This window comes from Acanthisitta chloris, unplaced genomic scaffold (assembly GCF_000695815.1).
Source record: "Acanthisitta chloris isolate BGI_N310 unplaced genomic scaffold, ASM69581v1 scaffold11886, whole genome shotgun sequence".
In the NCBI taxonomy this organism is placed as follows: Eukaryota; Metazoa; Chordata; class Aves; order Passeriformes; family Acanthisittidae; genus Acanthisitta; species Acanthisitta chloris.
The window spans coordinates 23,846-35,966 of record NW_008676573.1 but is presented as its reverse complement, the minus strand read 5'-3'; the positions used below and the strand labels follow the sequence as shown (position 1 = coordinate 35,966).

At 38.5% G+C, this 12,121-nt stretch overlaps 1 protein-coding gene across 1 annotated transcript in view; it reads left to right on the top strand.

Annotated features, from left to right (window-relative positions):
* The window catches only part of LOC103803631 (melanopsin-A-like), a 24,171-nt gene that overhangs the window by 3,477 nt on the left and 8,573 nt on the right, over positions 1–12,121 (top strand). Inside the window, exons 2-6 of the mRNA XM_009076200.1 lie at positions 4,144–4,286; positions 6,160–6,293; positions 7,538–7,741; positions 9,574–9,745; positions 10,651–10,815. Of these exons, the coding sequence (XP_009074448.1) occupies positions 4,144–4,286; positions 6,160–6,293; positions 7,538–7,741; positions 9,574–9,745; positions 10,651–10,815 (818 nt within the window). The remainder of the gene's footprint in view (positions 1–4,143; positions 4,287–6,159; positions 6,294–7,537; positions 7,742–9,573; positions 9,746–10,650; positions 10,816–12,121) is intronic.

The window sequence follows — 12,121 nt, the reverse complement described above, 5'->3', positions numbered from 1 at the left end:
GAATGCCTGTCTGAATCAGCATGGTTCTTGCTGAATTCTTTGCCACAGCACAAGTTTCTATTGATTCTGCAAAACTGTAGTGGAAGTAAATAATAAATGGCATGCCTTTCAGAGATTAAAACCAAAAGGTGTTGCACAGCTCTAGCAAAAGGCCCATTTTCATACAGACACACAAACAAAATTATAAAACATGTTTTTAAGGTTAGCTAAAGGTTGAGAGAGTTGGGGTTGTTCAGCCTGGGGAAGTGAAGGATTTCAGGACACCTTAAAGTAGCCTTCCAGTACCTAAGAGGGGCCTATGAGAAAGCCAGAGAGGGAATTTTTACAAGGACATTGTGACAGGACAAGAGGGAATGGCTTCAAACTGAAAGGGGTAGGTATAGATGAGATGTTAGGAAGAAATTCCTTACTATGAGGGTGATGAGGCACTGGAACAGGTTGCCCAGAGAAGTTGTGCATGCCCCATCCTTGGTAATGTTCAAGGCCAGGTTGGATGGGACTCTGAGCAGCCTGATCTAGTGGAAGATGTCCCTACCCATAGCAGGGACATTGGAACTAGATGATCTTTAAGGTCCCTTCCAACCCAGGGCATTCCATGATTATATGAACACACCAGTCCTTCTCCACAGGGCTACTCTCAAAGCATTCTCTGCTCAGCCTATATTTGTGCTTGGGATTGCCCCAACCCACATGCAGGATGTTGCACTTGGCCTTGCTGAACTTTGTGAGTTTCACACAGGCCCACCTCTCAAACCTGCCAAGGTCCCTCTGGGTGGCACATCCCTTCCCTCCAGTGTGTTGACCACACCACACAGCTTTGAGTCATCAGCAAACTTGCTGGGGGTGCACTTGATCCCACTGTCCATGTTGCTGACAAAGATATTAAACAACACTGGTCCCAGTGCCTATATCTTTATTATGAGGTGTTTATAGAAAGAAGGCTGAACAGAAAAACATGCAAGGCAAAAACTGCTGTGTATTACTACTGCAATTGAAATAGTTTTTCAGAGTATTCTCAAAGGACAATTGTGACAATACAGATTGCAACAGTGGGATTTATTCTCCCCTTCCACCCAAGTACTCATACTGTGGGGTGACAACAGAAGACAGATCAAACAAGGCTCTTGGTGCTGAAGAAACTGAATAGAGAAAAGCTTTGGGAATTATCTGATTTCTTAATTATCCTGCTGACCTGATTTTCTCAAGCACTAACTTTTTCTCCATGTCCTTTCTTTTGACATACAATTCCAGCAGAAGATATAGAGCCAAACTTGATACAGGCACATGGTTTTGTCTTCTAGTAAGGAAGCTTTATGTGTGCAACTTAGAGATGAATTTGAAGTGCTTAGGCCTGATCTAATGCCTTCTCAGTAAACTAGTACCTTTCTTTGACTTAAAGAATCATAGAATCAGATCTGTATTTCCAATAAAAACAGTATTTTTTTTTATTTAATAATTGTTTTTTTCCTTTGAGAGAACAGCCAGAGTTGCACCCTCTGGTAAAAATCCAAGGCCTACAGGAAGTCCACACTAAAATGCTAATTTATTCCTTTTTGCCACAGATCTCTTTTTTCCCCCCATATATGTGGTATAATTTATGTGCTATCACTGCTCCAGTATAAATACTATTCCTTTATTTTTCTCACACTTGACATTTTTATTGACTCTGAACTTGTTGCATTCATTCATAAGTCATTTTTAAGTCTTCTACTTTCCCTTAAATAACCTTGCCTCTCTTGTGATTTCTGTTTGCATTTATATTTATCTTTTTAATTTTTCCTTGTCCTTAGTCCTCCACAAATTTAATTCAAATTAAAGCCATTTTAATCTGTTCTTTGTAGCCAAAACAAGCTCCTTTAGTTGCTTCATTTCTATTACATTGATCCAGTTGTGATTAAATGGATAGCTACAGGGAAAAAACATCAGAAATCTCCATTCCATAAATAATCATAATTAACTCTCTATAGAACAGCAGTTAAAAAGTGTTCTAGCCACAAGGCTAAGGAGAGATAAAACCAACCCAAACCAAAGAACACCTGATCTCATTTACTTCAAACAGCTTTATCTCAGACTCTCCCTATCCCTTTATTATTAGTATGGGATTATTTTTGTTAATTTACTGACAGTGTGTCAAGCACAGCAATTTCTACCCAGGTAAGATGCCCATTGATGTTGATGATGTGATGTCAAGTTGCACTTTGCTGCAGGAACGTGAACAATAAATGCCATGATACTGTCATTCAGATGGTGTATTAACCTTGACATTTTGCTCCAATTACAGTAACAGCCAGAGCTACATTTTATCTCTCTAAGATCAGAGTATTTGTCCAGCATTTCATTGCTGCTAATGTAGAAACTCAGGGAGTGTGCTCTGGTTGGGGATTGCTGTGGTCAGGTCTTTGGCACACAAAGCAAAGACAATCTTTTCCAGAATTCCAGATACTCCTGGGGTTCACCTCTTACAATGGGCACATTGGTTTTAAATACACACTGTTTCTAATAATCTCAGCCCAACCTCATAGACCTGTTCAGAAGTCATATCTGCCTCTATTGTCCAAAACTGACAACGGGGGATTTGCCAAAGGCTTTTCTGAGTCACACTCTAACAGGGAATGCCAACTACCACACAGCTGTAGTATAAAAGGGAGAGCTTCATATCTACCTCTGTGCACTTTCTTCCTTTCTTACCAGCAACTTTTCTTTTCCTGGAAAGGAATGACTGTGTATGACAGCTGTACCTGCCAGTACCTGTGATTGGAAAGAACATATCCAGCCTCACAGCACTATTTAAGTTTGTTATGGGCAGTTCCCTCGTCCTGGGTTCTAGGACACAGCCAGGTCGACAGTATTCATAGGAGCTATGCTGCAAAAGTTTCAAAATATCTCCTGGGCATTTCTCTTCCCTGGTGTGATTCTGGTAGCTCAGTAGCTGAGGAATGCCATGGCTGCAGCTTGCTGGCTTGAGCTACAAGCAGTGGTCATGTCATGCCATTCCAGAGTGAGCGACCACCCTGGATGAGAAAAGCTTGGCTATGATCAAGAAGCAGATGAATGAGGATGTGACTTGGTATTTTTCATGACTCCATTAGCTGTTTGGAGCTGATGCCAAAAGACATTTAGGACACTGGCAGTTGCACCGAGGTGAGTGTTTTAAGTCTCCTTGCCTGACCTTATATCAAAAGGCAGCAAAACAGTGATGGCTCAGACAGTTGTTCTCTTCAGTTTCTATCATGTCATTCTGCTTCTTGGGTGCAGCCCTATCATTTGCTTCATTGCTCCAGTCTTGGCCCAAAATGTTTATGTGACTCCTGGTACTTAACTACAAAATGTTTTTAAATTATTACTTAAAATACTGTAGTGTTCAGATTTGGCTACTGAATTTTACTAAGAGTTATTAAATGATTAAGACACAAATCTTTGATGAAGTGCTTTATGAAATGCTTCACAGAGACCAAAATACTTTGATTCAGTGCAGAGCAAGAGCAGAAGTGGTGAGGAAACCAGGCATAAGGTATAAAGGATTTGCATTTCAGTTTTTCTGATGCTTAATTTAGTTTCCAAGACTTTTGTTCACTGCTGCCAGGCTTTTGGTAATCAGCTCTTGAGAGCAGCTTGCAATTCAGTGTTACTCAGTGAGAAAAATGAAATAGCCATACTGGAGTAAATGCCTACTTATCCATAGATCATTTCTGTTTAATTAGAGAAGTCTAGCCAGTGATTATCAGAGGACAACAGAAATCATACCTCACAGGGGCAGAAACTTCATTGAAATGAAAAGTATAGAAAGCTTACTTGTTGTTAAATACTGCATTATTTGATACCAGATGCAACAAAACAGGTCCCTTCTTGTCTCTGTCTCCTCTATATCCCTATATTTCTTATGGGAGAGAATGGATTGCTTTTCTTCACCAACATTCTAAATCAACAGTAAACATGTAAACCATCCTTTGCCCTTTGCACTGCTAATGGCATGTTTATCCCTGAAGACATTCAACAGTAAATGTCATTTGAAAGCAATTAGCTTGTTCTGACTTTTTTTTCTTGCTTTTTGCATTCTTGACTGTTTCCTCTTCTAGAGAAGCACATGCCAGCTTATTCAGAAAAGTCTGGCAATATACCTGTGACCTCTTGTTTGCTCCACAGAAGATGACAGTGCAAGATGTTCCTGGTGCCTTTCCTACAGTGGATGTCCCAGATCATGCCCATTACACGATTGGAGTAGTTATTCTTATAGTGGGGATCACAGGAACCCTGGGTAATTTCTTGGTCTTCTATGCTTTCTGCAGGTATCTTTCTTTTTAATTTCTTCTTAAAATAGTCACATTTATGAACTTTAACCGTAGCTTGTGCTTTGCAAACACAGTGCAGGCTTACTAGCAGAATACTATGCAGACACAGTAAAATGTACCAAGAGACATGGCTGTAGGAGAAGAGGTGGCAGTCTGCCATTTCCCTCCAGCTTCCTCCCATTAACAGTCATAGCAAAATTGTTAGCAAACTTGCAAAGAATCACCCAGATGTGCCAAGCAATAGAAAAGCAGCCAAAGCAGAAAAGCTACAGTGATTTTTTTTCTACTGGAAGATGTTTCCTTCCTTTTCCTGCTGCTTACTACTCAGTTTCTTTCCCCCCCCTATTTCTTAGTGGCCACGTCCCTTTTATTTTTTTTCACATTTTCTAGCAATTGTCTAATTTCCTTTTAACTAAAGCCACATTCTAACTTTTATATCTGAAGGAAATTGGATCTCTGACAACAGTGTGATATGTTCACCTTTCCTGTTCACTCATTCTGTGTCTGTTTTGTCACACTGGGACAGAGCACTGGCATGATGTCCAAGCCAGTGAGCTTCTACTGTGTGACTGGCCACTAGGTGTTAATGTAATAAACCAAAATAATGCTAATTATATGATAATTTGGCTATGTTAACTTAGATCATTGGAGTGTGGATGAAAGTAGCCTGTGTCTCAAGCCTATGTTTATGGGATGCCTTAAACAGTAGGTTTCAGTATGTGCACTCAGAGTAGATCCCAACACTTAAGTGTGAATGACAGTGTTATTAAGAACACAAATATGTTGGCATGCAGATTGGATATGTGAGGATGAAGTACATGAGCTAGTTTAGCTCTTTGGCTGGTCCCATACAGGAAATCCAGTGCTGGAAGTTGCAGTTCCACTGGAGGACACAGCTTGTCTTCTTTTGAAGATGATATGAAGACAGAAAGGGACACTGATAGCAAAGTAACAAGTACATCAGAAATTCAGAGAACACTTCAGATGCTTACAAAGCAGTCTCAAGTGATGGCAAATGGTAAGACAGCCAGCTGCCTGACACAGAAATATGCTCAGTACCTTTGCAGAATACTGAACAAATACACATAGCCCATAAGTACCTACTAATATTATCTCCTTGCTCCTGAATTGACAGATAGGAGGCTGTAGTCCTAGTGATTGATTCTGTATCAGTGAAAAGACCCATCATTCCTTCAGGTATTTTTCAATTGTGTCTAAGACTGAAAATTTGAGAAAGGAGGTAAAACGTTGCACTGAGCCCCAAACTGAGGAACTCTCAGCTGAGATTTTATGTGTACTCTTTAAAACACTGTACTATAACAGTGCAAATAACTCAGGCAGGCAGGATGCCCTGCAGGCTGGCTACTGCTCTCTAGAGTCAGTGTCAGGGCCAGTGAGGTGTGTGTCATACAGAAGAGTTGATGTAAAACAAAATGCTTGATAAGGTACAGAGTGAGTTTGCTTAATCCCTGTACTGGGAAGTCACTGTTGATCTTTCCAGCAGTGGAAAATGCACTCCCCTCCTCCTGCTAAACACGACCCAGATTCAGAAATCCATAGTGTACATCAACTTTAATTTCCTGTTAATCATGGACATGCAGTGCACTGGGTTGGAATATTTTAAGGACAATATGACTTATCCCCACCACTGAGCTGGTTATCAGAACAATCCTTTAAAGTGCACAGGAGTATAAGGGTGTAAAACTGAGCCTTGTTTGTGTTCTCTCATGGGGGAAATGAGAGGCACTCTGCTCTAGCTTGCTATGTAGTGTTCTTTGGTATTTGTGAAACTGCCAAGGCTCACAGGAAAGAGTAACAGCATAATTAACAGTGCAGCAGTGTTTAGCAACATTTCTTCTGATCTCTGTAGGAGTAGGAGCCTTCAGACTCCATCCAACATATTCATCATCAATCTAGCTATTAGTGACTTCCTGATGTCCATTACACAGTCTCCAGTTTTTTTCACCAACAGCCTCCACAAACGCTGGATTTTTGGTGAGAAAGGTTTGTATATATTCTTTCTAAGATATCGCTATGTATATTCTTACCATAGTGGCAGTTAATCTACTATTTCCTTATCCTCACTTGCAATGTTGAGAACATTTCCCAGCATTGTTTCAACGTTGACACAAATATTTCTTTGAACATATTTGTCTGTGTGCAATAAATTCCCACCATGAGAGGAAAATTACATACATGAGACAGATACAAAGGCAACATTGGCAATGTGAGGCACAGTGCTAGTCTTCTTGCCAACATTCCTCCCCTATCATCTCATTACATTATTGCCACAGTCCTACAACAAGAAGCATCACCTCCCAGCACACCAGCTTAAAACCTCTTCTAAATAACCTGCTCTAGGACTTGCACCTGGCAAAGCGAGGCAAGAAAACCTGGAAAACATGAGTTTTCACAACAGAAAGGTTAACTGAACACTACCTGTGTAGTAAGAAAATATGGAATGAAGGTTGTTTCATTATTCCAATGCAACTGTTCTGTAGTAAGAAAATATGGAATGAAGGTTCTTTCATTATTTCAATGCAACTGTTATAAGAGGAAGACTACTCTTTGTCTCTTGAGCAGGTACTGACAGAGGGGAGGGTCAGAGAAGTAAAGTTGCTATTTTGATCTCTGATAACCAAAAGCACATTTTTTGTAGTTCCATTAAGTGTTGAATTGCATATCTTAAAATAAAAACCCAACCCAAACCACTGCTTGTAATCATTAGGTTGTTTGAACAATTTAAATCACTCATTAATATATTCATACTCTGAGTATTTACTTCAGCAAAATCACTCATCAATATATTCATATTTTGCATATTTACTTCAGTTATGCTGACCTTGAGATATGAACAGTTCCATGATACCAAAGTAGCTACAACCCATTGTTAAGGAAAACAGCTGTTTCTATGGGAGCTGCAGTAAAACTGGAGTTAAACAAGATATTAATGGACTGCTGAAATGATCCCAGCAGAAAGATCAGAAATCAAAGAGTGAAAATGTGTGAACTATGACTGTCTCCAGCAGTTGAAGCAAACAAAACCTTTGAAGCTTATCTCCATGTATAATGTAATTAGCAAGACAGACAGTAGCTTTGAAATAGCATTATAATTACAGGAAAAAAGTTTCATTGCTTTACAAATTTCAGAAGACATTAGTTCATAAGAAACAGACTTGAACTCTCCCAGAAATTAATTAGCATGTGTAGATTAATTTCACTGCTACTTCTGTCATCTTCATTGAAAGGCTGTGAGCTGTATGCCTTCTGCGGAGCTCTTTTTGGCATTACATCTATGATCACTTTGATGGTGATTGCCTTGGACAGATATTTTGTCATCACAAAACCTCTGGCTTCTGTTGGAGTGATGTCTAAGAAGAAGGCCCTAACAATCCTGGTAGGAGTCTGGCTGTACTCTTTGGCTTGGAGTCTCCCACCTTTCTTTGGATGGAGTAAGTGAAATGGAATAAAGCTTTTTTGTCCTCATATTATTGGATTAAAGACCAGTTGCAGGTATAGAAGAGGGTTGAATTAATGACTGGCATCTTATGTTTGAATAAATCAATTTGAAAAAAAATGATTAAATACAAGTTGAAACTGAAGTTCTCTAATCAAAAGGAAAAAATCCAATGTGTGTTACAGCATATTATATGGCAATGGCACTTTTCTTAAGTGCATTATTTACTGAATAAAGAACAGTAGACAAATTCACAGCCAAAACTGATGAAGAATGCCCTTGCCTATTATCCCATGCCTACTTCCATTGAACCAGATTCAACAGTATAAAAGTGACATAAATGTATTTGTGTTATTTCTGATGACTTTTGTCATCCCCAAAGGTGCTGTATAAGATAATAGTGTCCATCTAATCTTCTTTAGTCACATAAAAAAGGAATACAGCCTGAGCATTTTGTGCAAGTACATCTTCAGTAAGTCTTCCCTGTGTTCTAGATGGACAAATTGTATTAGGTGTTGTCCACATTCTCCATTCAGTCATTGGTGTTGTCACTAAGGCTTCCAGTAAGGATGGCATTTAGGAATCACTAAAATGCATTTGTAAATGTGAATTTTACACCTGCAAGTTGGAACCCTCATCCAGCACCTCGATCCTTGCAACTTGTAATTATTCCTCATTTGCATCTGCCTCACTACCATTAATGTATTTCTTGTGAGTCACCAGTTTCAGTCAGTAAGTTAGAAGGAACTCATCACTCAAACCCCCAGCCCATTATTGTGCTCCCTAATTTCAGAAGACCATGTGTCTGCTCAGCCAAGGTGAGAACATAGACATGTTTGTCTTTACCAAAGGATGCTGCAACCAACTCAGTCACTGAGTAGATTTTCAGCAGAATTTTGTTATTGTCTTATTACTGTCATTCTGGTCCCCCATAAACATGAAGCATGTTTAAGCAGGGAAACTGCAATACTGGCAGAAACAGCCTTTACTTGAGTGAGGAGCTGTTAAAACAACAAAATGACAATATATTCTTAGATTCTAGATTTTTAATCGGAGAAGGTGGAATAATTGCTTGAAGGGTGTTGTTATCTTTTAATTAGATTCTAGTAGTGCCCACAGTATGAACTCCCACACTGTAATTAGATGCATTTGAGAACATCTGGTGCAATATTTTTGAGTCAAACAGAAAATATCAGTGTAAACAGTGAAAATTAATATTCAAAGGTAAAAAGACATTTCTATTCACAATTTATTTACTTAATAGTTTGACACATTTCCTTTAAAGAGATTACATTTTATTTCAGGTAGAATATAACGAATGTATGGGTTTTTTTATTTGTACTCGGCTTTACTTCATGACAAAATTAATTTGATCTACACAATAAATCTTTCTCCTTGGCAGAGTAAATTCTTCTTCACAAGTTTAAAAAAGCTGTAGCTATAGCAATCAGCTTCATTTCACTCCTTGGGCAGACAGCAATTTGACAGGACATGGAGATATTTAAAAACAATACAGGTCTGGTTCAAGGCCCAATAAGTATTTTGAGAGATGCCCTTTGACTATGAGGTGCTTTAAACAGTATTCAAAAACTGAAGCAAAATTATTCAGTTTTCTGAAGCCTTAGACAGCTCAACATAAATACAATAGGGAAACACAGTAAAGGAAAATAGAGAGGTGCTTTACATGTAGAACTGTTTATCCTTTTAAACTCTTTTTCCCTTTCAGAGAATGGGAAAAAATCCCGTGTTATTCTGAGTATCTTTAACTTCTGAACTCAGAATAAGAATCACTTCATGGTTTATGCCTTCTTCTGTCTTTCTTTCCAGGTGCATATGTTCCTGAGGGTCTGCTGACCTCCTGTTCCTGGGACTACATGACTTTCACACCATCCGTCCGTGCCTACACGATGCTGCTTTTCTGCTTTGTCTTTTTCATTCCTTTGATCGCAATCATATACAGCTATATCTTTATATTTGAGGCTATCAGGAAGGCCAACAAGTAAGTAGCCAGCAGTCTTAAAATTTTGTTTTTCTGTTTGAATTACTGTTTATTTTCTTATTAAAAAAGAAAAGAAAGATGAAAGAAGAACAGAAGAAAATGGGAAAGTTTTTTGCTTTTACTTTGGATGCACAACTGAGATAGGAAACCAAACAAGAATTCTGTCAATAGTCAACATGGTAGAAAGTATGATCTTTAGAAAGGTTGTTCCTGAATTTAAGCCAGAGCTGTTGAGTATATTACCTAACGACACAGAAAAGGATATGAGTAGTGGCAGTAGAATAAGAAAGATGAGAAAGGACTACAGAAATTAACCAACCAGAAGAAGTACAAAAGGGACATCAGAGACACCTAACAACGATGTATCAATAACTATTCCAAAGAAAAACAGATGGAATTGAACTACAAATTCCATGTTTGATGAAGGATGAAAAGACGGTAAAACATTTAATCACAGGTTTCTGAAACAAAAAATTATTGTGAAAATAAAGGACAGCATGGCACTACATGTGTAACCTGTAGGTATCTCTCCTGTAAATAACAGTGTGTTAGTCACTTAGCTCAGAAGAACAAAGTGAGAGCAGGGTAGCAAAATCAGGGAAGCAAAGACTCCTATAACTGTCCTTAATATAACATTGTTCAATTGGCTTGAATACCTGATTTATGTGGAATTCTTCTGGTACAGGACTGTTTTCTTCACTGAAGTACATATGAATTTGCCATTGATTGGTGCAACAAAAGTACAATGAATTATGAAGGACCAGTCACATGGATATATTAACACGAATTAGAAGTGCATGAGTTTTAGCCTAAAGCAGCAGAAGAGTAATTGTTGCTCCATTTTATGAAGCTCTTTGCTCAATTGCCTACCTTCATTTTTGCTGTTGTATGTTTATTTCCCCTAGGTCTATTCAGACATTTGGAAGCAAACATGAAAATAAAGAGTTCCAGAAACAGTATCAGAGGATGAAAAATGAGTGGAAAATGGCCAAAATTGCACTGATTGTCATCTTGCTTTTTGTCATTTCCTGGTCACCATACTCTGTTGTTGCTCTGGTGGCTTTTGCTGGGTAATTATAAATGTATCACCAAAGGATATTCAATGAAAGCAAAAGATGTGAAATTGTAAAAGGTAGATGAAAGTCAGAGCTAGTTGTCAAGTTTATTGACTGAAGTGTATCCAAAACATTCAAGTATTTAGGAGTGATATTTAACAAATGGGCCATGTGCTGACTGTGATCTTTTCACAATTTAGAAAACAGCAATGTTATTACTGGCAACATATCCTATGCTAGGATATTTGAACTATCTGAACTTTATTTAGCACCAAAATGCTAAATAAAGAGCCCTAAAAAGATCCACCAAAGGATTGATTCTCTTTTCTTTGTCCCCTTTTTTCACTTACAAGTCTGTTCATTTTCTTGTGTTAGATCAAACTGCTAAAATTCCTTGCATGTATAAGCAAGTTCAGAATTAGAACATACATACTTACATCCACTTTGATGCTGGATATAAAAGATCATAAATTTAAAGTGTCAAAGCATGTTCTTAATCCATTTAACTGTCACCATTTTATACAGTAATTTCAACAGATGTATGATACTATTAAAATAGTATCTGCACAGAGCTTGACACCAGACTGTAGTTGATACAATCCAGGCACAAGTAATGGATTGCGAGTCCAGATGCCTCGACTCCATGTGGTTATTCCTCCCATGTTACCATGTGAATTTTCCTGTGCTTCAGTTTAGCCTCTCTAAAACGTGTGTGACTATCTGCTGTAGAAAGGCTTGTCACCTGCAAAACCTCAAGTGGAAGATTCCTATGACCGTACAGAACACTTCTGTGTTTTTCAAGTCAGAAATAAAGAGTAGGTTTTGCTAAAATTGACACACAGTGCAAATTTACTTACCATGAAGCATTTTGGGAGGCAGTGGTGATTTGTGTTACACATCCAAGGAAGAGGTCACTGCAGAGTCTGTTCTCAAACATAGCACTTCTAAAATCTTGGGCTTAAGAAATAAAAATACTGAGAGGAGAGGATTCTCTCCCTTTGTATGAAGGGGGGTAATTCCAAGTAGCAGCAAACATTTTTTTCCATGAAGGTAAACATGTTTCTCACTCAGAAATGCAAATCCTTAGGATGTGTCCTAGTGTCCTGTTTCCTGTCAAAGGGGAACTTAGGTACTGGACATCCATCATTGGTGATATGTGACTAGTTAGACATAGAGGAAGAGCAAGGAGACACAGAAATGCAGCACAGCTACCTTGCAGTACTACTTGCTCTAAGAGACCTAAAGCAAAGTAAATTAGGAGATGCCTTAAGCTAGTCATTTTAGCTGCATAGAACTGTCAGGCTGTCCCATATGATTCAGT